Raw genomic sequence first — 25,905 nt, forward strand, 5'->3', positions numbered from 1 at the left:
TTGATGCAGGGCCTGAAGCAGTCCTCTGCACATTTATGGAGCAGGAGTGCCTTGCTTATTGCTCTCTGTTCCATTCATTGTGTGGCTTAGATGCAACTTGGTGATAGGAAGGACATCTTAAAACCTGTGCCCTGCTTATGTCAATTAATGTTTTTTTCATCTACACTCCTCCCCTCACAATGAGGAGGAGTCATGTTTAAGCAGCAGCTCCCACAAACAGGCAAGTTGAATAGCCAGGGTAGATGGATTTCGCATAGTGTATTATCTCCAGTGGATTCAGTGGATCATTGTGATGCCATTACACTTAACTGGATGGGAGTTTTGATAGCAAAAAGCTGGGGCATTAGTTTCAAGGACCATTCTACCAGTCTCAGGGATTGTTCTTACCCTTGAACCAAATGGTAACCTTGCAGACCTATTAAAACAATTTTCCCTTTTCAAAACCTTTAAACTGTCAGACCTGCCTGGCTTAGTGAATGGATCATTACACGTATGGTTGGATTCTGAAAGCCTTCTCTTCTGTTTCTATGATGCACTGAATCCAAACCAGATAAGAAATATGCAGTATGGTACTTTGTGTTCTGCAATAAAGCTAACCCATGCCAATTGCCTTACAGTGGGCTGGGAGGGAAGAGCCAATCTATTCTTTGCCCAGGAGAGGCTCACTTCTTCCCCCCTGGTGGAATAGAAGAGCTACTATCCCTTCTTTAGACATGAAACAAATGATTGTTAATTTTCAAACAAAATCTCATAACTAAACACCATCCAACTAATGTAGTGCTAAATCTTATGTCATGTTATTTCCCAGTTGTGGTAATAGTGGGTGGCTCACAATGACTTATTCTTCCTTGGGCCCAGCTCCAGATACACAGGCAGATGTTTGTACTGAGATAAACGTAGTTGCAGGACCCTAGCTGTATACAATTTCCTGTAAGTCATCACCGGTCTGAGATTGCTGCCCATGGCCTCTTGGTCAAGGCTATCTTCGGTGCTCCATTCTATCTCGCAGTCTAAGGGGCTCTCTCTGATAGTAGAGCACACCTCATGATCTGCCCCACCCTTTACTATGTGGGTGGCAAAAAATGTTTCTGGATGGGAGGCTATGGTTGAGAAATGCTGTATTAGCTTAAGGTGAAGGGCTGCAGTGGCTCTGATGCTCAGTGACTTGTCTAAGAATGCAAGCTCAAATTCAGGCAAGGCCTCCCCCCCAGGGCCCATTGAATTCTTCAGATTACAGAAAGAGGTTCAATAGAGTCTATTCAGTAACTGCTTCCAGGCTGCTTGCCTTTGGAATGTTCCAGGACATTTCTTCAGGAGGAGCCCGACTCCTACAATCTGACAATTGGCCCCAGCAGCAATTAGAGTCTCCAAAACTCTGGGCTCCTGCTAACCTCAGTCTCATCTCAGGTGCATGGTGCTCTGATGTGTCCCGTGTGCCTCTCCCAAAACCTCCATCCATGGCATGTTGATTGACTTACTTAGTTGGTAAAGTTGTTTTTTTCTGCCCCTCACTTCCTGTTGCCTCAAAGTTATAGCTCTTTTAATTGCCAGTGACACAGAGCTCCCTCATTGTGTGGACTGCCTGTACCTCTTCCGCAGGCAGGATGTCAATGACAAAGGGTGGAAAGTAGTGCCTGTCCACTGAGGCTCTTTCCCTGTAGAAATGTAGTTCTGCTGTGCTGCATGTTGTTACTGTTTTTAATTTATTTATATTCATTATTATATTTTTATTGTATTTTTTTCCACATTGTTACTTCTAATTCAAAGGCTACATCCCTGGAGTATGTCCCAGTGTGTCTGTCAGCTGAATGTGAGGCTCGGGGTCAGGAATGTTTCCTGTAGAATTCACTCCCATAATTTTTTTCCCATTTAATAATCAAAAAGCTGTTAGCTTGTGTTGTTATGTGAGACCGAGCATTCTAATTTACAAAACAACCCTGGGACCTCTGGTGACTTTCTCTCCACTGGCATCTGGTAGCCCACCAGCAATTGTCTTTCAAAAGCAGTATACTTCTCAGCTGCTGGAAGTATTGCCTCAGTCCAACATCCTAAATACTTTTGCTATATTTTTCCTCCTAGGATCTGCCATCTCACCCCCTCTCCCCAACTCGTCTTGGTAGGAGAGGCAGGAATCATAGACACCTCAAGTCTGACCCTTTTTCCTCATCTATAGGGCACAAGGGGTAGAACTAGCTAGATTGTGGCTTGTATCTTGGCCAGGGCCAACCACAGAGGCTCCCTTGAACTCATTCAAAGTATGTAGCCTTTTGGATAACCCAAGCTATTGAGTGTATAAGGACTACTAGAAGGAACCTATGCTGCCTCTAAAACCCAAACACCCCCATGAGGTGCTGTGCTTCCTCACAGTGGGGGGTATTACATGTGTTTCACTATTCCAGGAAAGCCCTGTCCACTGGATCCCTCATGGCTGGCCTCCAGACCTGAGGACATATGCTTGTCCCCTCCAGGTATGATGTTAAGAACTGTAGTGTCTCAGTCTCTTTCGTTTCAGGGGATCTTTGAAACATTTACAGGGAGTACCTGATCATTGAGAAAAGAAGAAAGAAAACAAGGATGCATTATGGTACCACCTAAGGCACTCGAACCTGATCTGTCCCTTTTCCTTTTCTCTTCTCTCAAAGTCAAGGGAGCACCCAATTGTTATTGATAGAGGCAGAGACAGGGGCAGCTATATTGCAGGAAGGTCCACCCCTGTGAAAAGTGCAATGGATTTAAAAAAAAAAATAAAACCGACCCTTCCTCACAGTCTGTTATGTTCTGGAAAGGGGATGGACCAGTGTATAAAAGGAACCCTTGACAAGCAGAGTGGGCAGTATCTTTGTTTTAGTTTCAGTTTTTTAAAGCATATGTTAGCTCAACCACCATAGCACTCATGGTTTTTTGCAAGACCCATTACATTTTGGGCAACCATTACTTTAATTCTCTATATTCTACAGGGAATCTTCAGGTGCTATTACCTTTTCCTACAGAGAATTTCATACTTCCAGAGAATTAACTGGGAAGACATTTATGGGAAGCATTCTGGGTAAGGGGATGCTGTGATACTCATGGCAGCTAACCAATGGGTATTAGTTTCTCAGGGTTACCAAAATACATTTGCACAGATGTGACTTCAAACAACAGAAACTTACTTGCTCACAGTTCTGGACACTAGAAGTCTGAAATTAAGGTGCTAGTAGGGCCATGGCCCCTCCAGAGAGCTTCTAAGGGAGACTACTTCCTTGTCTCTTTTAACGTTTAGTTTTTGGTCACTTCAGGCATTCCTTAGCTTGTGGCAGCAAAACTCCAGTGTCTGCCTCTACTGTCACATGGTGCTCTCCCTGTATGTTTCTTGTCCTTTTCTTGTGAGGACACCAGTTATATTGGTTTAAGGGCCCATGCTTCTCTAGTATGATCTCATCTTAACTTGATTACATCTGCAAAGGCCCTATTTCCCCAAAAGAACATATTCATGGGTAGGACTTGGACATCTTTTTTGGGGACAAAACAAAGGCACTCCAGTGGGTATCCACTTTTCATGTCCATACCAAACAGTCTGAGGGAGTACATCCCAGCCACACCCTTGATTTAGAAAATAGAAATATTTCAACTAAGATTAGATTACCCTGTCTTAGAACATATCATTCTGCATCATTGTTTTCTTTCTTTTCTCATCCTTATTAGAAACTGCCATATGTCTTTTTCTTGGAGATTCCATGATCAAAGTCACACTATATTTTCTTAAAAATTTTATTTATTTGCTTTTAGAATGAGGGGAAGAGAGGGAGGAAGAGGGAGAGAAACATCAATGTGTGAGAGATACATCTGTCAGTTGCCTCTGAGACACCCCCAACTGGGAGCCTGGCCCGCAACCCAGGCATGTGCACTGACTAGGAATCAAACCGGTGACCCTTTGGTTTGAAGCCAGCACTCAATCTACTGAGCTACACCAGCAAGGACAAGGTCACACTATTTTAATTTTTGTCACCTGGACTTTGTTGACTCGGGGCATTCTTTTGAGTTGCTCCAAGTTATTTTTACCCGCTCCATGGGCTCCTATTTTCCAGCATTAGTCAGTTCCTATGGCATTTATACTTGAAGTTTTTGTGGGATACCAGTAGAACCATCAACAGCTTTATTGGTAAGTTTTAAGGTCCTTCTTGATCTGCATATCCAGGGAGGAGGGATTTAGCAGGTCTTTGATGAACACATATCCACATAGTTCTTGCTTGCAAATGCTTTGGGCTTCCTTATCACCATTCCTCAAAGCTTTCATAGGTTTCCTGTGGTAGATATACTGATTGACTGTCTATTCCTAGCAGCACTCAGGTTTTGATACAGATATCAACTTTTCCTCCCATACTACCCACATGCTTCTGGGGAATTTGCCCTTATTCTGCTCCAGAAGTGGGACTAGTTTTTCAAAAGGAAATGATCATCTCTCTTGTCAGTGGTGGGTTAAGGAACTCAGGCTGAATCCCACCAATGCATGACACTTTCCCAGCCGAGGAATTTTTTTTCTGGAATGGTCATGTAACACAGTGGGAGGCAAGTGGAAAAATTCTGCGGGGGTGTGGGAGTTCTTCTGAGAAATAAATGTCTTAAATTTTAAGCTGGTCCATTCTTTTCTCTGAATTTTGCGCAGAGGCTTGCAGTCTGGAACTGCTGTAGTCACCTTGCTCCCAGCCAGGGAATAAAGCTGACACCTGTAGGGGACACAGTTGAGGGAAGTCTAGAGAACGAGATTTGGTGCTGTGACTGACCCATATTCAATCATCACCCTACAATGGTCTTTTTCAATTATGTTTGGATTAGATTTCTTATTTCTGAGAACTGTTTGAATTAGGTTTTCTGTTCCCTCAGTTTGAAAGCACTTTAACTGGCACATCCTGATGGGTGTCTCTGGGCAAATACAGGCCCATTAGAAGAGACGGTGATTCCTGTCTGGCTCCCAAGGGAGTCTATTTCTCTTGTGTTAAGCAGAGGGGTCAGGCTCTATGACCTTGTATTTGTAGAAGTCGGTCATCAATTTGGCATCACCAGATTTCTGGCAATAGTTGCCCATTTTCTGCTTTACTTCTGTTTAAGTCAGACCCTGGGACCTTCCAGACCAATTGAACTACCCCAAGTGACACAGTTTCTTCTGTAGTTGTTATCAAGTAGCCCTTACAGATCAGGTGAGCAGAGAGAGCATCAGGATCAATGGATTGCTTGGACTTCTGAACCTACCTTTGGTTTACCAAGTATTGCTAAAGACAAGGCATGAGATTTTCCAAACTGAAGACAGTACGGATTCATGACCCACATCATTAACTGGATCCTCTATGCTTACTCTACTCCCCTATGCAACAGCAGTGTCAAATCTCCTTCACTTGCAGCAAATATTCTCACCTATTTCCAGGAAAACAAACAAACAAACAAAAAAACACAAACAAAAACATCAGGCAGGAGCCACAGTCTATCTCCACGAAACAAAGACATACCAGCACTTACTCCATTCCTCATCAGGGTTTCAAAGAAAGCAGTAGCCCGCCTGCCCTCCAAGCTTGGGGTGCAGGAGCTAGGGGCTCTGAGCTTTACCCATGAAGCCCAACGGAAGGGAGGTAAGAAAAATTGAAAAAAACAGGGTAATGCCACCCAACAGTAATAACTAGAGAAGCAGGGGCCTGCAGCTAAACTCTGGCGATGACTATTAGGAACATACCAGAGGATGCCCCGCCTGCAGTTCACATTGCAAAGCCTGCCCAGCCACAAAAGGAGGCCTCCGGCCTAGACAGTCTTTAGGTATGTAGCAGAACATTGAGAACCTCCCTGTCTACGGCACCCGGCCTGGGGGGTAAAAAAACAAAAACCAAAAAACCTTCAGAGGTATGGGAGGCCAAGGCGGGATGCTCGGAGGCCCATCTGGTTATTCCTTTGCTGGCCTAACATAAATACTGTAGTCTCTCTGCCTGCTTGAGGCAGACAACAGAATTTTCCATGGCTCGCCCTTTCTGGTGGAGAGTATGTTCCAGAAAGAGGCACGCCAGGGAATTGGGGCAGAGGAGAAGAATTCAAACACGGAGTGGGAGTTTGCAGGATGGGGTGGGGCTGATACTGGGCCAACCTGCTTCCCCAAGGGGCCCTGGGGCGGGGCAGCAGAAGGGGGAACTCTTCCGAAGGACCCCGCTGCCAACATCCCGCCCCCCGCCCTCCCTCCCTCTGGCAGCCCGAGAAGGCCAACTCCGCCTGCTTGAGTCACGGCTGGAGCTGGGGAGGAGCCGGGGAAAGGCAGCCCCAGCCCAGAGCTCAGCCAACGGTCGCAGGGAGAGCAGGCTGGGTATCATGGGGGAGAGTGCACTGGAGCCAGGGCCTGTGCCCGGAGCGCCAGCGGGGGGCCCAGTGCACGCGGTGACGGTGGTGACCCTACTAGAAAAGCTGGCCACCATGCTGGAGGCGCTGCGGGAGAGGCAAGGGGGTCTGGCACAGAGGCAGGGCAGTCTGGCTAGCTCGGTGAGCCGCATCCAGAGTGGCCTGGGCGCGCTAAGCCGCAGCCACGACACTACGAGCAACACGCTGGTGCAGCTGCTGGCCAAGGCGGAGCGCGTGGGTTCGCACGCAGATGCTGCCCAGGAGCGCGCTGTGCACCGCGCGGCCCAGGTGCAGAGGCTGGAGGCCAACCATGGGCTGCTGGTGGCGCGCGGGAAGCTCCACGTCCTGCTCTTCAAGGTCAGTGACCTCAGCATCCCCCAATCCGGGACCTTTTCCTGCCTCCAGGCCACTATTTGGGTGCTCTCCCTTCCCATCCGCCCACCACACCCACATTCCCCGACCCTGCCCTGCCGGAACAGACTTAAGAGCCCCACCCACAGCCCGTCCCTCCCTCCCACGCCTAAACCCAGCCTGGCCAATCAAAGCCTGGCCTGCTCAGGACGCGTCCACAGAATTTACTCCAAGTTTTAGCCCATCCCTGAGAGAAAATAGCAGTGGTGGAAGTGCATCGCCCCTCCTCCAGTTCTTGCCCCTATGGCTACCATCCTTGTCTCATGGATGTGCCCTAAGCAGGTCCCACCTATTTTAAAAATTTCTGCAGTTCGTTCTGCCCCCTGTTGTCCCATACCTGCATTTTCTTTCCCACTCGGGTTGCGGAGGCTAAGGGTGGGGCGGGTTCCCCTGCTGATTTTGAGGGATGAGGCCGGTGTGGGGTGGGAGGCTGCTAGGGTCAGTGTCCTGTCCATCACATGCAGGAGGAGGCTGAAATCCCATCCAGAGCCTTCCAGAAGGCGCTGGAGCCTGTAGGTCCGGTGGACCAATCTGAGCCCTGCCCGGAGCATCTGGAGGCTGAAGTTGGGGAGAGCTCAGATGAGGAGCCTGTGGAGTCCAGAGCGCAGCGGCTGCGGCGCACTGGGTTAGAGAAGGTACAGAGCCTGCGAAGGGCCCTTTCCAGCAGAAAAGGCCCTGCAGCACCAACGCCCACGCCTGTCAAGCCACCTCGCCTTGGGCCTGGCCGGAGGGCTAATGGCCAGTCTGAAGAAGCCGGGCCTACACTGGAGTCCAAGCTGCAACCAGAACCACCCCAGGACACAGAGGAAGATCCTGGGAGACCTGGGGCTGCTGACTTGGCTGTGCTCCAAATAGAGAGTGCAGCGTGAAGGCTGGTGCTGTCTGCCTCCCCCGTGCCCATGCCTAGTCCCAAAATAAATCTTCCTTTCAAAATGCAGCATTCACACCCAAATAAGGAATGAATCCTGCATCCACAGGCCAGCTCTGGCCCTCCCTTCCCGCCTTCTTCAGCCCAGCACCCTGTGTCCTAGGAGCAGCCACTCACCCCTGCCCTGACCATCAATAAAAGTAATATTACCTAATCCGAATTCCATGGGGAGAGATGGGGGTTGGGGGCAGGGGTAGTGGGGAGGTGGTGCAGTGAATAAGACAAATGCTGGAACCAGGAATGTGGCTTCAGCTTCAAACGGATCAGTGTATGATTTCTCTAGTTTCCATTGAATCCTGGGCTCTACTTCAGTGGCGCATAGAAATATCCTGGTGGTGGCTTGCTCCTTAAGTGCTTTCCTCAGGGGGACACATCCAGTACAGTCCCTTGCTGTAGGTGCTCAGTAAATGTCAACTTACACTTTGCCTCTTTGTCTCCTCTTCCTCTACCACCTCCTAAAATTTGGGTTCCCCAGGATTCTGTTTTCTCATTCTGGGTGCTCCTCGATTAACATTCACTTCTACCAGCCGCATAGACCCTAGACCATTGCCTTGAGGTGCAGTTGAAAAGTACGGCAAATTTAATGTGTTCAATCTATTTTGTGCGCTTTAAGTAAGTTCAATTTCAATGCCCCGGCTATATATTGAGCACTTACTATATATATTCAAAATTGCTCCTCCTCTTGTGTTTTCTTTCCCAGTGAAGGTGTGGTCATCCACACAGAAATCTGGCAGCCCTCGCTGACTCTTCTCACACTCCCCTAACATGGAAACAGTCATCCCGCTGCTTTGACCTCTGCAATCTACTTTTCTTAATACCCATGGCCACTGTTCTATTGCGGACCTTATCTTTCACCTGACATTTGTGTTATCTGAACAGCTAATCTCATCCCATCACCCTCCTGACTGAGACCCCTCAGTGGCTCCCCATCACTTAGAATGAAGTCCAAGCTGTTTAATGACATTACCTTGAACATCTTGATGTAACATTTAGTAATCTGGTCCCTGCCCATATTTGTAGCCTCACCTCTCGCCACTTCCCTTCATTCTGTTAGCATGGACTGAACTGTGTGCTCTCACTATCACCTCTACTGTCCTGCAAAACTCAGCAAGGCACCCCTGTTTCAGGACCAGACGCTTCTCTTCCTTGCTTCCAGCATGACCTGCATACCTCAGTGCTAACTGCACTAATTGTAATTATTTGCGACTTCTCTCCCCCACCCCCACACCATTAGACTGTGTTCCTTTGCAGCAGGGACCATTTTACTCATTTCTGTTTTCCCACCAAATACTATGCTTGGCACCCAGTAGGGCCTCGTGAAGCAAGAGCATCACAGAAGTGAGAAGTGGGAGGGGTTGACTAGGGGTGGCAGCATGGTCATCCACTCATGCACTCAGTCACGGTCATATAAAAACACATTTGAGTACCTACTGTGTTCCAGGTTCTGCGCTAGGACTTGTGGACATCAAGATGCTGATCCTTTTTGAGGCCTTCAAGCGCCTCAGAATTTAGGGAGATACAAACATATAACAGATGAATGATGTACGAGCAGTGGTAGCTAGACACAGGTTATTTTGAGAGGAAAGAGACAACCTAACCTGAAGGAGGAAAGAGGATGTTTAAGGAAGTGCTGCCGGCAAAGGTAAATAGTCGGGTGGAAAACAGGAACGGTGAGGGCAGGAGGCTCAGTGGTTAATAATTTAGGCTCTCAGTTCCCTTATCTATAAAAGGGGATAATGACAGCCCCTATTTGGTTGGTATGAGCATTACACACAGTGCCTGGAACCCAGTCAGTTTCAGCTGGATGATTCATTCATCCACTCATTCCACAAATATTTACTGAATTCTGAGTATCTGCCAGGCACTATTTTAAGAGCTCCCCAGGGGATACAGTGGCATGTAAGAGACAAGATCCCTGCCTTTGTGAACTTAGTAGGGGGGAGACAGGCAATAAACAAGTAAATGCATAAGCCAGATAAAAATGAGTAAACATGAACTAGAGGGGCCTTCTGGATGTGGGCTCTGAAGAAAGCAGGAAGGGTACATATGGATAACGATTGGGAGGGGAGGACTTTAGATAAGAACACTGGGGATTTAAAATTGCGTCTCTCCCCTTGGCTGTCTCTGCTGCTTTTGCTCCTTATGACCACACAATGCCACTGTTAGGGAACCAGTGTCCTAGCTGATGCCTCACGTAACAACCTTGGGATCTGTCTGTCCAGCTCTGTGTCCCAAACCAGAGGTCCTTCTATGGTCCCTCTGGGGAAATTCAGGGCTCCTCCTGCAGGCTTCCATGCCTTAGTGCAAAGGCTGCATCAGCTTCCCAGCAGCCACTCCTTTCAAGGTCCTGCCACCACAGAGGGGATGGTCTGAGCAGGCTCAGTTCTCCATCTCCAAGGAAAAATAAGTTCTTGTTCTTTTTCCAAATCCTTGGAACGCCAGCCAATTACCCCTTTTAAACCCACATACAAAATTAAGCACCCAGCTGTACCTTTCTCACATAAAATGTCTTCATAGCTCGTTGGAAATCACATGAAGGCTCAGAGAGCATGGACCCTGACCCCTGGGAACCTAAAAGCTTGGTGGAAGGATTGCTACTTTTTATTCCTTCCTGATACATCTACAGCAGCAAATAATAAAAATCACATTGAAAAAGTAACTTTCTTTCTTTCTTTTCTTTTCTTTCTTTTTTTTTTTCTAGCAGATTTTATTTATTTTAGAGAAAGGAAAGGAGGGAGAAAGAAAGGGAGAGAAACATCAGTTGCCTCTTGCGCTCGCCCCAGCTATGGACCAGGCCCACAGCCCAGGCATGTGCTGTAACTGGGAATCAACTGGCAACTTTTGGCTTTGTGGGATGCCGCCCTACGCATTGAGCTGTGCCAGCCAGGGTGTAACTTAACTTCTTAGTTGTCTTTGTTCCATGACACTCTCTATAGTCACTGCTATGGTTATTAGTAATATGATTATACATTAAAAGGAGTGGAGATACTAACTCAGAGTACCGACCTGACACCCAGCACATGTGGCACTTACATGGCTGCTTTAATCAGGGGGAGGCACGTGGGTGGATTGCGGATATGCAGGGCTTGGTTCTCCATTCTTCAGACCCAAAGCACCGATTTATTCTGCTTTCCAGCATGATTAGGCTGGGAGGGACTGGTCTGCAATTATAAAACTCAGAAAACACAGATTAACTTGAGTGCTGCATTCATTAATTTCCCTGAGAAGCCTAACTGATAAGTGACCTAGAATAATCTAGTTAGCTAGTCAGAACATATTTCATCCTGCAACACGGCAAGCCATGCAAGGCCTTAAAGTGTAAAGTAATAGAATAGTGGAAATGGGATGAAGACTGTGGGCAGGATAACTCAATCTGTGTGCCCATTTTCTGCTGTGATATTACCCCTACATGGGCAAAGATGTACACGTTCCTGGTAGAAAACTTTCCCTGTTAAGTGCTGGAGATCCTTTAACTTTCCTTTATTGAGAGTTGAATGGTGTATCCTCAGAACTGAAGGGAATTCCGTAGAGGACACTGAAATGTCCTCTACCACCTGCAGCCTATCCTTAGCTGGCCTGTACTTGAAAAAGTTCAGTGACAAGGAGCCCACTCCTTCTCTGACAACTATAGTTTTGGCCATTGATTGACAAAAGCCTTTTCTTTATACTGAGATCAAAATCTGTCTTTATAGCTCCCAATATGTAGCAGCTGGCCTCCCTGCAGCAACATCTGCATGACCAAATTTCTTTATTTCTATGATGTGTCCTTGGAGTCTAACTAGAGCAAAGCACACAGGCCTCATTTAGCAATTTTCCCACAGTCTCAGACCGAACATTGCCTTATGAAATACTATCACATCTGGGCCATTCTTCTGTGAATTGTGTTCATTTACCCATATCCATTTTAGATTGGGAGGTAGCAAGGTGCATGGAAAAGCAGGGCTTTCATAGTCAAAGACATTTGAGCTTCATTTCTGGTGAGGGATAATTCTCTTTTTTAAAGGTCTGTTATGAGGTTTGCATAGGAGTTTTCATTTACTCATTCATCCATTTGATATTTGTTGTGTTATGTGATGGAGAAGGATGGTGTATTACTCCAACAGGGAGGCTACCCTCACGGAACTTCCATTAACTGGAAATTGTAACAGAGCTTTGCATGGGTGCTACGATGAGAGAACTATGCGGTGGTACAACCAGGCCTCTAACCCAGCAGGAGTGGTAGTAATCACAGAGGAGGTCTCCCTCGGAGGATGATCTTCCCTCCAACCTGGTTTTCTCTTCTATTTATTTTTTATCCTATTCTATTATGTCTTTTTATTTAGGTGTCTCAAATACACCTAAATGTATTATACACATATAATACAAATGCAGATGTCTGAGTATCCACTTGACACACTAAACCCAAAACCGTGTTTATCTTTCACAAATGTCAAGACTCCCTCCTGTATTCACCTTAGAAAGTGCTGCAGCCGAAGACCTGACCCTTCGCCCTCATCCCACCCCACCCCACAGCCCACGAGTCTCCAAGCCCTCTGGATTATTTTTCAATAACTTGTAAAATTTTCTTTCATAACCAATTCTAATAAATTTAGGGCCACTATGAGGACTGGAGAAGAAACCTCACACACTGGAAGGCAGAGCCAAGAAATGAGGAGAAGTTGGGTTGGCACTTTTCTCCTGGGCACATAGGCAGACTACCTACCTTGTAGGTTTGTTGCAAGTTGAATGAATGGAAACATGCCACACGCCCAGAATCGTGCCAGACATGTGAGAACTCAATGCTCCTTGTTGTTCTGTTATGATCACTCGATCCCCAGTCAGGCAGGAAACCAGCTCTTACCAGGGACATTTTCATTTATGTGAGCTGATATGCTTTTTTGCTTAACCTCAGTTTTCCTTTTTTATGTATGTGATTCTCCCTTACAACTGAAAAGGTTCCTCACAGACACGGCCCCATGGGCACTGGAACCAACATGGAAGACGAGGGCAGCATCTTACTAACCCTTGAATCCCTAGCATCTAGCGCAGTGCCTGGCACAGAGTAGGTGTTCACTGAATAGAAAACAAATGAATTTACCCCGATTAGATGCCAGGGACACAAACATGAACGAGAACCTGCCCTCAGGGCGCTGGCTCACAGCTGAGCCCTGTTTGTTGTTCTTCTCGCAGGTCTGACATAGGCAAAGTAGAGATGGTGCTCGGGACCCACAGTCCTTTCTGGGCTCTTGAGAATGTTTTAATTTTTTTTAATCAAAAGAAAAAGAATGAAATTTTAGGTAAAAGAAATGTTTTAATGTATAATATTAATCTATTTATCTTTATATCAACAAAGTTGTAAAATATAATTTTGATTGTTATTTTATGGAGGAAGCAGCCCATTAGGGCCAAAGTGCCTGGAGCCCAAAGCCATAATTCAGCTCTGCTTCCTTGGTCTACCCTCTGTCTATTTGCTCCGTGGAGTTTTCATGGTTTCATTTTTTTCCTCTTACATTCAACTTCACAAATTTGATCTTTAATTGGGTTGTAATTTTCTCTTGGGCCTGGCATATTATTTCTAATGCTGTTTGGCTATTATTTAGAACTAACCTCAACTACTTTTATTAAAAATGTGCTGGGCCCACTTTATGTCCTTTCCCCATCCATCTAGTGCTAGCTACCGTGCCCTTAGGCCCTTGGCCACTAGCCCTGCTTCCTGACTCCGGTGGCAAAGGGCTGAGAGTTGCCATATTTGTCTCATCTGACAATGCCTGTTGTCCTGACCATCTGGCAGCGAGGGCCAGGCTTTGGCTTGGGCTTCATTGCATCGGCCACTGTAGGAGCAACCTGCAGCAGCTCCCGTTCTCAGGTCCAGCCAGGGAGCTGCCCAAAGGGGCTATTTCCGGTGAAGTGTTCCCTACGGCCCACCACTGAATGTTTCCTTGAGAAGCTGTAGCCAGCTGAATTATTGTACCATCTTGTGTTTGTTCATCTTCCTTCTTTGCTTTCCTTCCTTTCTCTATTTTCCTCGTCTCAGTTCTCCCTTTCTCCTCACTCTTGCTTCCCTCATATTGTACTGCCCAAGAGCTTGTCACATTTAAGTTACATTTATTAAGACCCTCTCTATGCCAAGCACTGTCTTAAGCTTTTACACTGGATTCCCATGTCATCTCTATGAAGTAGAGATCATTAGCATCTCCTTTTACAGAGGAAGAAGATCAGGCTTAATGTCACTAATCATGCACTGCACTTGTTTCTTGATTTAGATAATTCCCAATTTAAGAACCTCTAAATATTTTTTAATTAAAATGTTTTAAAATTACAGTTGACATTCAATATTATATTAGTTTCTGTTGTACAGAATAGAGGCCAGACAGAACCTCTAAATCTTTAACTATTCATAATCAATATCTTATTAATGAATGCAGCATTCAATATCCCACAGCGTATTCATTCTCACATTTTTCTATCCTCACCTGAGAGGATGCTTATTGATTTTAGAGTGAGGGGAAGGGAAGGAGAAAGAGGGAGAGGAACTTCAACGTAAGAGAGAAACATTGATTGGTTGCTTCTCATACCCCAATGACTGGAGACTGACCCCACAACCTTGGCATATGCCCTGATGGGGGATCGAACCCACAACCTTCTGGTTTATGGGACGATGCTCCAACCAACTGAGCCACTCTGGCCAGGGTAGTCTGCACATGTTTTGTATCTCTAGGTTCTATTTTGAACTATTCAGTCTTTAAAATTCATTATAAGGATTAGGTCACAATTTTCATCCTCTCTGTAGCAAGTTTTTTAAGAAGTATTTTAATTGATTATGTAGTTACAGTTGTCCCAATTTTTCCCTCTTTTCTCCCCTCCACCCAGTGTCCCCCTCTAGCTCGATATCCTCTTCCCTCCAGCAATCCCTCCCTTAGTTCACATGCAAGGGTTGTGCATATATGATACGTTCTTTGGCTTCTCCATTTCCTATACTATTCTTAACATGCCCTTGTCTATGTTGTACCTACAAATTATGCTTTTTAAACCCTGCACCTTTTCTCCCATTCTCTCCCTTTCCCCTCCCAGCTGATAACCCTCCAAATAACCTCCATATCTATGATTCTGTTCCTGTTCTGGTTGTTCACTTAGTTTAGTTTAGTTTTGTTTTAGATTCAGTTGTTGATAGTTGTGAGTTTGTTGCCTTTTTAATGTTCATAATTTTGATCTTCTTTTTCTTAAATAAGTCCCTTTAACACTTCATGTAATAATGGCTTGGTAATGATGAACTCCTTTAGCTTTACCTTGTCTGGGAAACACTTTATCCACCCTTCAATTCTAAATGATGACTTTGTGTAAAATTTAAAGAAGAGTTGAAGAGACTCAATTTATTTTTATTTCATTTTTAAATATTATATTTTATTGATTATGCTATTACAGTTGTCCCAGTTTTTACTCTTTTGCCCCCCTCCACCTAGCCCTCCCCACTCCCTCAGGCAAACCTCACACTGTTGTCCATGTCCATGGGTCATGCATAATGCTCATTGGCTACTCTATTTCCTATGCTGTACTTTGTATCTCCATGACTATTCTGTAACTACCTATTTGTACTTCTTAATTCCTTAACATTTTTCACCCATCCTCCTGACCCTCCTTCCATATGGCAACCATCAAAATGTTCTCTGTATCTATGATTCTGTTTCTGTTCTGTTTGGTTATTTTGTTTTTTAGATTCAATTGTTGATAGATATGTATTTGTTGCCATTTTATTGTAAGTATTTTTGATCTTCTCCTTCTCAAAGAAGACCTTTTAACATTTCATAAAATGCTAGTTAGGTGGTGATGAACTCCTTTAGCTTCTTCTTGTCTGGGAAACTCTTTATCTGTCCTTCAATTCTAAATGATAGCTTTTCAGGGTAGAGTAATCCAGTTGTAGGCCCTTGCTTTTCATCACTTTGAGTATTTCTTGCCTGTCCCTTCTAGCCTGCAAGGTTTCTTTTGAGAAATCAGCTGACAGTCTTATGGGGACTTCCTTGTATGTAACTAACTCCTGTTCCCTTGCTGCTTTTAAGATTCTCTCTTTGTCTTTGACATTTGGCATTTTAATTATGATGTATCTTGGGTTGGGCCTCTTTGAGTTCATCTTGTTTTGGACTCTCTGTGCTTACTGGACTTGTATGTCTATTTCCTTCACCAAGTTAGGGTAGTTTTCTGCTATCATTTTTGTTTGTTATTTTGTCATTATTTTTTCAAATAGGTTTCCCATTTCTTGCTCTCTGTCTTCTTTTTCCAGCTCCCCCATGATGCAAATGTTGGTATGCTTGAAATTGTCCCAGAGGCTCCTTACACTAGTGGTCCCCAACATTTTTGGCACCATGGACTGGTTTTGTGGAGGACAGGATGGAGCTCAAGTGAGCTTTGCTTGCCCTACTCTGGAACTGGGTGGTGGAGGCAGAGCTCAGGTGAGCTTTGCTTGTGGCCCAGTTCCTAACAGGCCATGGACTGGTATCAGTTTGTGGCAGGAGGGTTGGTGACCCCTGCCTTACACTTTCCTAATTTTTTTTGGATTCGTTTTTCTTCTTGCTGTTATGATTGGATGTTTTTTGCTTTTTTATATTCCAAATTGCTGATTTGATTTTCATTTTCATCCACTGTATTGTTGATTCTCTGTAAATTGTTTTTTATTTTAATTAGTTTATACTTCATTTCTGACAGGCTATTTTTTATAATTTCTGTGCCCTTTTTCATGCTGATGAGGTCCTCACTAAGTTCACTGAGCATCCTTAAAACCACTGTTTTGAACTCTCTATCTAGTCGCTTGCTTGTCTCCATTTTGTTTCTTGAGTTTTGTTCTGTTCTTTCATTTGGGCCATGTTTCTTTGTCTCCTCATTTTGGCAGCCTCCCTGTGTTTTTTTTCCTATTACTATGTAGAGCTTCTATGTCTCCCCGGCTTGGTAGAGTAGCCTAATATACTAGATGTCCTTATGGTCCAGGGGCATAGCCTCTCCTATTACCCAAACTGAGTGCTCGAGGTTCACCCACTATGTGGGCTGTGTACACCCTCCTGTTGTAGTTGAGCCTTGATTGCTGTTGGCACATCCAAGGTCAGCCACCACTTGTGTTCTGTTCAGGGTCACACAGCATAAGCTACAAACATATCTGCAGATGGCTGCTACTTGTGGTGGGCTTGGAGGTGCCCAGGAGAGGCCAAGCTGTGAACCAAGGCTGGCTGCTGCAGGTGCTGATCCTGGGAAACATAATGAAAGTTATGGGGTTCACTGAATCCAGGTGCTGCTTGATTGAGATAATGTAGGAAAACCTGAAGCATGGGCCAAGACAAGCCATTTGTATGGAAAAGCCACTGTAAATACCTTATGTGGGCCCAAAAATTGGTTGGGGAAGTGCCTCAGGGAATCACTGGAGCAGGGCAAACAGTGTGAGCCAGGCTGATGGAGTCTAAGGTATGATTCCTGCCTGCCAGCTTCGTGGCTCTGTGGGGGGAGGGCTCAGAAAAGGAACAGGGGCCTCTGCCAGCACTTCTGTGTGGTAAAAGGCTGCCCCGCAGCTCTCACTCTGATGCTGGACAATTCAGCTCCTCCCCATAAGACTCTGATGCCTTTCAATCTGCTGCCCCAGTGCTGGAGCTCACGGGGGTGAGCCTGAGTAAGTCTGTGCATGGGCCTTTTAAGAGGAAGCACCTGGGAGTCCAGCAGTTTCTGTCTTCCACAGCCTCAATCCCTGCTGGTTTTTACAGCCAGAAGTTATGGCAATGTGTGAAGAGACTCAATTTAATAAGAACGTCTCATTTGATTTATAGAGAATGGTGTCCTGAGATGTGAATTTATTTTTCCAGCATCCGAATCAGGTGCTTGCAGATTGCGCTGAGAAGAAAAAAAGTGCAGAAGATAGACAGTCTTTGGTTTGAACCTGAGTCTCTGCAGACAGTCATCCCTCCCTTGACAAAGCTTAATCAGGGAGTATTTCTACATTCTAGCTGAGCAGGCTCCTCTGCATCTTGTCAGCACATATCAGAAAAGAGACCTGCAGCCATTTGCTCTGGCAGGGTAGTCCATTGTTTCTGAAAAGGCAAGGCTGCAAACTGCAAGGCTGCAAGGCAAGGCTGATGCATTCATTCCAGGGTCAGGGTACGCACAGGAAGCAACCAATGAATGCATAAATAAGTGGAACAACAAACCGATGTCTCTCTCTTTGAAATCAATAAATAAAACATTAAAAAAACCCCTGCAGGCATCTGAGCTATAGGAAGCTAAAGATCAAAAAAGAGGTGACAGAAAAAGAGGTGGCAGGGTGGAGGTGGTGGGCATAGGGGGCATGGACACTAAGCACTGCCTTTCAAGGCACAAATACACTGCACGGAGTATCTATAAACTGGGGATGTGACCGTGAAGCAGACAGAATCCGAAGACAGGCATCTCCACTGGGGAAAACTAAGACGAGATGGCCACTCCCTGTATAAAATGCTCTGTGCTGCGTTTGAAGCAGCATCTCAAAAAGTGAGCTTGCCATCTTCCACTGCATCTCCTTTTTATTGCCCCTTTCATTGAATTAAATAAACAGGAGGCCATGAGACCGAGGTGGCTCTAATGTCATAGTGGCCTATATAAGCAACCAAAACATAAGCCTGGGAATGCCTCGAGGTATAAAATTGAAATCTAAGGACAACCAATTAAGCTTTAAACTATAGCCAACCAGTAATTTTCTTATTTTGTTTCCACCCTTTCTCTTTGTAAGTCTCCCCCTGGTTCCTGTTTGATGAGCACCTCTAATCACTTCACGTTTGGCATTGCCTGACTGGAACGGATACATGATCAAATAAACTCTTGGTTTTTAACGTACCTCAGTTTATCTTTTAACACTTCTGTAAACCATACATACCTTTATTGTTCCAATTTCCAGTGCTCAAACATTTTGTCTTTTCCTTCTCAATCATTTCTCATGCATAATTAGTCAACAAATCTTGAAGAAGCTAGATATGCAACATTTTGTAAATCTAGTCTCTCATTTCTGTTTCTTTGCCACTATCCTTGTTTAGAATCTTATTGCCTCTCATATGGGCTCCTGAAATCATCTCTGAAATGTTCCTACTGGAATCTGTGATATACTCAGTTGGTCCAAACACTACTTTTGATTTTCTCAAAAACTTGTGACCTTCTCTTCCTCTTAGCCAAAGTAGTATTCTTGTGTGACATTTATTATACTATTCTGTATAACAATGTAATTACATGACAATGTAATTATATAATGTATAATGTGATTGCTTCATTCCTCACTATGGTGCAAATTTCTTTTTTTAAGTTATGAATGTTTTATCATTTTATTACAAAAAGCAAATTCATTCTGAAAAATTCCCATGAAGTTGTTTCCCAAAATTTCCTATCCACATTATCCAGTTAAACAATTAGACTAAACACTGATTACTACATACAAATGTTATGCAGGTATAGAGCTGAGCTAACAAAAGAGAATGTGGCACAGATATTTAGGAAACAAATGTGGCCTTTTTCATAGGGCTGTTTTGGAATGTCCTCATATGCAACTAGCAATATTTTCAAGAACTAGTGATGTTATTTTTTTCCTGTCACTTAATAGCTATTCATTGAGCACCTACTAACAGATCTTACCTTGTCACGGACTTTTCATACCTCCCCCAACAAACCTGCATGCATGCTTTCATTTTAAACAAAATTTCAAAGATGCAAAAAAATTGCATGAACAGTTCATTGATACCATGTAAGCTTCACCTAGATTCACCAATTAACTACACCGTAAACTTCTTGAGGAATATACCGAATTTATCTTTCAGTCCTTTACAATGCTACGTGTTTATTCAGAAGTCACAGAAATACCTGTTGCATGTAATAGAGGGCCCTCGATACATAATTATTAACTTACTGTAGCTTCCCTCTCCTCTTACTCCAATGCCAAGAAACTCCTTGCAAAAGCATGCGTTAGGTAAGAGAAATGGGGCTGATGCATTTTTCCTGAGCTATAAAATTACTCCCTGAGCACTTGTTTTCCTCATATCACCAATCAATGATGGGAATACATTAGTGCCCAGTCCATCCAAAATAGACTAAAATTATCATCCCTCTTTCATAAGTGCCTGTTTTCTGGTAAGTGCTAGCAGCTCTCCATGTATGTTGGAGATTAATATTCAGGCAGTGTTTTCTGTTAGGCACAAGGAGCTGCAGCTCCTGCACTTTGAGAGACAGCAGTTCTTCACTGAGGATAATTCTTGGCTGGCTGCAGTTACACTGTCACCACCACACAGGATGTTCTGCTTACTTTGCTGGAAGCTCTTTGCCACTAGGAATCTTGGCTCCTCAAGCTCTCTTACACTCCCCCATTGCCAGTGCTCCAATATTCTGCTGCAGAGTTGAATCCCCCTGCCCTTGCTCCAGTCATGGTTGGGGGTAAGACTTCCTTTCTGGCCCCTTGGAAGCCCAACTCTTTCAAGTATTCTAACTTCAGAAGGGGGGTCCTGTGTTACAGGATTTGTCTTCTGTCTCACCAGATACTCAGCGCAAACTTTCTCTTAAGGGAAGGGCTGTGATATTGATCATTTCTCCAGGTCAGTGGGTTGGGAGACTCAAGAGGATACTTCAAATGGACCCATAGTTCTTTGACTTTCAAGCATATTACCCTGCCAGATGTTTAAATAGTGTGGGGTTTTGCTCCACTAGGACTTTGCTACTAGCCACTAATACAAGGTTAGACTTCCAGGGTACACAAGCAAGTGAACATGAGATATTTGCTTATGACCATCACCTTTTTTTCTTCTCGGAGGACAGGTACAACAAGACACACGTTTGCCTAGTATTTTTCAGGTTATACTGGAAATAGAATTAAACAGGAGAAATGGAGTTCTGATCTAGATTAACATAAATGAACTTAAGGCTTATTTGAAAATGGCAGAATGTTAAACCTATAAGGATAATAGAAATACCTGAAGACAGAAAAAAAGCTTCTCAAACAAGAAATCTTGATACTTACAGACAAAAGAAAAAAATAAATATAATAATAAATTAAAGAATTTAATACCATCAACAAGGAGCAAAACTACAAAAGCGAAACCCTAGAGGGACTCTGCAAGGTGGTGGACACTTAGTAGGATTTCCCAGCACCCCTTATAGGAGCAGCCACATAGATCCAGCTACCGTTATATTCTAATTTACTGCTCCCTGTCCCCTGGTCCCGGCTGCCTGGCCCATGACTAAACATTCCAGCTGAGCTAGGTCCACCGCAGCCCTTTCTCTAGACCAGTGGCCCTCAACTGGAGAGGACATTTGGCATTGTCTGGAGACATTTTTTAGTGTCACTACTGGCACGTAGTAGGTAGAGGTCAGGGAGCTGCTAAACATCTTACAATAGACAGGACAGATTCCCCACAACAAAGAATTGGCCTAAAATGTCAATGGTGCAGATTGCTAAGGCTTACAGTTGAGCTTATGCAGACTGTTCTTAACTTGAATATCTACAGTTCAGATTTGGGTGAAATATATCCTCCTGACGTGTGATGAAGGGTGAAATGGTGGAGTATGAAATTTTACTGATTCTTGAGTCAGAGAGAAGACATTGCCTAGAATTTATAAAAAGACTATAACGAGACAAGTTGCAATTCAGACAAATTGTCTGGTAGGGAAAGAGTTAAGTTTTTTTGTTGTTGTTAGCTAGTGATAAGTGTACCTTACAGCTCCTTCTCTATAGCACTCAGTATATAAGACTGCTGTAGCACTAACTGAACAATTTTTACTGTCAGTCAAAATCAACCCCTTATCAATTTGGCATCCAATAATAAGAACCAGCTATTTCAGTTGTGAAGACTCTATAATTTATGCCTCTGCCTATGGTGCATAATGGAAAAAGATGCAAAGTTAACTTAAGGCAAACTTTTTGTCCCATCGATGATGTTACAGCAGCCTCCCCTCACCCCCCCCAATAACCTCAGGTATGTGTGGAAGTAATCTCATAGTGCTTGGGGAATTTTGTTAGTTTTCTTTCCAGAAGTACTAGCGCCCATTATTGGGGCACCTGTCTGTGCCTTTTATCATAATGCAACAGGGTTCTGAGGGTTGCCAACAAAAAGAAATCAGTGAATAAACAATACCAAAGCCACAAGCAAAATAAAATACAAGTGAGCAAAAGTATGTAATATTATTTGCCAGAAGTGATTTTCAGGACAAGATCCAAAAGGATAAGAGTGTGCATATGTGTGTGCATTTCTCAGTGGCATTTTAAAAATTACTTAAAAATATCTGCGATGTAGGTGCAATTACACAGAAGGGTGGAAGAGCCATAGTGAAGATCTAGTGAAGATACAAAGTCTTCGTCACAGCAGGAAGTTAAAAGGGGACTTAATGATGTAGAAAAGGGCATTAAGGCCAGTCTGTGCTGACCAGGCTTGTCAGAAGTTTCTCTGAAAGTAACAAGGAGGACTTTAAGTCAGAGTTTCATGTCCACTCGGGGGTCATCCCTCTCGTAACGGTAGTTGTTGTGTTAAGGTTACCCGTACAGCCTCTCATGGCAGCCAAGTCACTGTCACAGTGCCTGGTTTGCTGGATTGTTCAGTTCAGCCAAGTGAAGGGAACAGAGAGGGCTTCTGAGAAAGAAAAGTGCTGAAATGCTTAGGGAAAATCGATGGTACCTGGGGACCCAAAGAGTGATGTTGGGAGGTATATATATTTCTGGAAAACATTAAGTTCTAGAAAAGGCTTATGAATCATATTGGGACTACTGAATATTTCCATGAGTTTTGTTTTTGTTTAATATCCCAGAAGATGGCCAAGGTTGGGAGAGGTTTCTGGATAGTGCCAATTAAAACCCAGAAGTAAATGAGTTCTGAATGTATGTTCAGCTCTGGTGGGTTGGAGAAAGTCAACAAACCATGTTCTCATGGTGAGGATGGCAGATGAGCTGTATGTAGGAACTTATCCAGTGCACATTTCAAACATGCTGTAGTAACTCCAAGCTCATTGCAGATGTGTTCTCAAACTCAGCAGGGTCTGTGGGGAAGAATGGGGGTGAACTACAGATAAATAAAACATTTTTCCGACCAGGGAGTAAATGCCAAACATCTCTTGTGTCCAGAGTGGGCAGTGAGGGGTGGCTACCATGTGACCTAGGGTGGGAAGCTGTTGGGCACATTAAAACCTTAAACAGCCACTCTGTGGAGCCTTTCATCTTCCCCGAAGCTGCCGGAAGCCAAGGTTTTTCTGGTGAGTCTGGGGCTACTGCTCACATCTTTTAACATAGCTCTGAGTCAGTATTATGCAGGTTCTGGGCCAGCTAGTAAAGTGGCCCTGAGCAGAAGATGAGAATTAACATAAGACACTGACCCCTTTCAGTGTGTTATGCTGCTGTCCATCCTTACAGCTCTATATTAGCATTTTAACCAAAAAAAAAAAAAAAAGCTGCTTATGTCACATCCCTTTATTGCTGTTCCTCTTCCATCCAAAGATTGTGCTATTTGGCCCACAGTTAGGGGCTACCTAACACGCTATGCCTGCCAAGAAGGGAAGGGTCTGTCAGGTACCACAACCCTGGGAAACAAATCACCTTTGGGCAACATTAAATGCGGCTACGGTTAGTTCTCACCAAGTGGACATCTCAGTTTGCCAGTATATTGTTTCTTTTGGTGACACGGTTACAAGAACAAAACAAACAAAAAAACAAACAAGAAGGGATATCTACATCAGGTCTTTTTGGGTTGTGCCAATTACCCATTGCTCCTGGAACCCCTGGGATGCTCTTGTGTTGAAGGGTGGTCATAAACATGCAATTAACCTATACTTTGTTTCCCTGTCATCATGTCTTCTCAAGTCTGTATCCTCTCGTGAACAAGACCAAGTGCTACCGTACTGGGTACTGAAAATTGACGGACAGTGTTGGTGATTTTAAGCAATACTATTTCCGACTGAGGACAGTATAAGTGTAGCCCCACCCTGGGGCTGTTTTGTCTTGTTCTGCTTTCCAGGGTGCATAGAAAGCTGATCAAATGCTGCTGCTTGTATACTGACCATTGCAGAGAAAAAGAAATGGTCCTTATCAGGGTCTTGGTACCCAGCCTAAATGGAGTGACCAGCTCATCCTGGTCTGCCCAGGACTGCCCCTATATTAACACTAAAAGTGTCACATCCCAGGAAACCCTTCATTCTCAGGCAAATTGGGATGGTTGGCCAGACTGAATAGAATTGAATGTGGCTCTGGTCAAAGTGAATGGGACTAATGATGAGGCCTAGTATCTTAAAGAAACTTCCACGTTACTTTTGGTAAATATGTTCATCTGCATCCTTATGAAAATGAGGTTTCCAATTTCTAAACCCTGAAGGGCCATATAGTGAGGAACGATTGTTAAAAATAGGATACTGAGTTAAACCACTATGAAATTCACTCACCAAATATTGAATACTTACTATGTGCTAAGCATTTTTCTAAGCATTAGACATAGAGAAATGATCAGAATAAAGTCCTTACTTTTCAGGGAACAAATTTTCAGGACTATAATCAGAGGCAGGTTGGCATGCTTCTTCTGAATGAATTGTGGGGTAGATGTGCATGATGGTCAGCCCTTCCCAATACCATTCTGGTTAGGACACCTGGGAAACCCAATAACAAGATGTTTTCATGATCTATCCTACTGTTTTCTAATCTTGATTGTACATCCTATGAGAAAAAGTTGGACATTCCACCTGAACATACGTATATTAACAAATTATATGCATGCACTACTGTGCTCATGTATTAAACACATACACACACAAAAAAGTGAAGAAAGGCTGTCCTGAGTAGGCCCTGAGATGTGTGCATCCAACTTTAGAGATGGCTAATATATCCCATGCCAATTCATAGGTGATGATGTGGCAAAGGCTCGTCGGAATGCAAAGGATACTGGCATAGCTCAGACCACCTGCACCTTTGCACATTGATTTCACCACAGTATGTGCTCTCTTGGGTCTCTGCGACTTGCTTGACCATGTGGGGTCCTCCTTGAAGAAAATACGACCTCCTTCTACCTGCTGTCTAGACAACAGCATAAAGCTTCACATGGCTTTAATTCAAATAAGCATATAAAACCCCACATGGCAGTGCTTGAGCACCATCTTGCTCTTCTCTGTGAGAGCGAGAATAGGAGGGTCTTAAATTTGTATTCCCCCCTGCCTCTGGGGTGCACACAGCCTTTTATAAGGAGCCAAATGACCAGAACAATGTCTGTCAAGAAGTCCAGGCCACCTCAAGTAGCAGAACAGAGAAAACACCAAGTGGCTTCTGAATGAGGTTGCTACCATAAAGCTTCTAGAAAGTTCCTGTGCTGGGTTGCTTGAAAGGTCATCAAACTGGGCTGCTTCAAAAGTCTCTTCGACACCGTTGTCTGGAAGCCTCTAGGCCCTCTGTGGCCGATGCAACACCTCAAGGCACATGTGGATCAGCCGTGAATAAAGGTTTAGTCCTATGTAGGCATTAAAAGATAATTTTCAAAAGTAGGTAAAACCATGACTCTTGTACAGATATAATAAATACATGTTAAAGATTTTATTTAACTCATTCACGAGGAAACTAGTGAAGTGTTACAACCAGGTCAAAGGGGATTCTTAAGAACAGACACAGGTACAGGTCAGGAATATTGTAATAAATGTGCAAATAGAGCCAAATTTGGATTTTTGGTTGTTTCTCTCCTGGACAGAATCTGTTTGCACGTCTGTGGGCAGGAATGACCTAGCAATGCTGTCAGTTATCGACGGTTTACAGACTCGGACAGCCCAGGCGTGCTTTAGAATCACAGCACATAATTTTCCATTTAAGAACAAATTTTTCCCTGTAGTTTCCCCACCTTTGAGGAAAAAGAATCTTAAAAATGATTTTTTACTGTGTATTTCAATATTATTTTTAAAATTTTTATCAAACTTATTGGGGGTGACAATGATTAATAAAATTATATAGGTTTTGAGTGCACGATTCTATAATGTATCCAGTTAGGTCCTTATTATATGTAATGGTCTAGGCTGGATGAAATGGGCATTGTAAATGTGAGTGAAGTTTGATTCTGGACCTCTAGAGGCTTATAATCTAGTAGGAGAGATGAGATATATACATATAATGTGGATGGCGTGTCCAGAGGTGGACAGCCTTTAACACAGGCTGAAACTTGCAGAAGGAATAACCACCCCATGGGTGTACAAATGTTGCTTGTGTGTAAAGATAGAAAACGGAGTGCTGGTGGCAGATCTAAAACTTG

At 44.0% G+C, this 25,905-nt stretch overlaps 1 protein-coding gene across 1 annotated transcript; it reads left to right on the forward strand.

The window, feature by feature from the left end:
* The first annotated feature begins 6,245 nt into the window (after positions 1-6,245).
* Positions 6,246-7,844, forward strand: CAVIN3 (caveolae associated protein 3). The gene is made up of 2 exons (XM_024569342.4): positions 6,246-6,708; positions 7,227-7,844. Exons 1-2 carry the CDS (start codon positions 6,325-6,327, stop codon positions 7,629-7,631), a joined length of 789 nt encoding a protein of 262 aa, XP_024425110.1. The 5' UTR covers positions 6,246-6,324; the 3' UTR covers positions 7,632-7,844.
* Positions 7,845-25,905: the final 18,061 nt, after the last annotated feature.

Source organism: Desmodus rotundus, chromosome 5, assembly GCF_022682495.2.
Source record: "Desmodus rotundus isolate HL8 chromosome 5, HLdesRot8A.1, whole genome shotgun sequence".
In the NCBI taxonomy this organism is placed as follows: domain Eukaryota; kingdom Metazoa; phylum Chordata; class Mammalia; order Chiroptera; family Phyllostomidae; genus Desmodus; species Desmodus rotundus.

What these genes read in the sequence shown, in the direction of transcription:
- CAVIN3 (XM_024569342.4), top strand. Translation starts at nt 6,325, where the DNA reads ATGGGGGAGAGTGCACTGGAGCCAGGGCCTGTGCCCGGAGCGCCAGCG. An exon ending in TCCACGTCCTGCTCTTCAAG is followed by an intron (nt 6,709 to 7,226) that starts GTCAGTGACCTC and finishes CATCACATGCAG; the next exon opens with GAGGAGGCTGAAATCCCATC.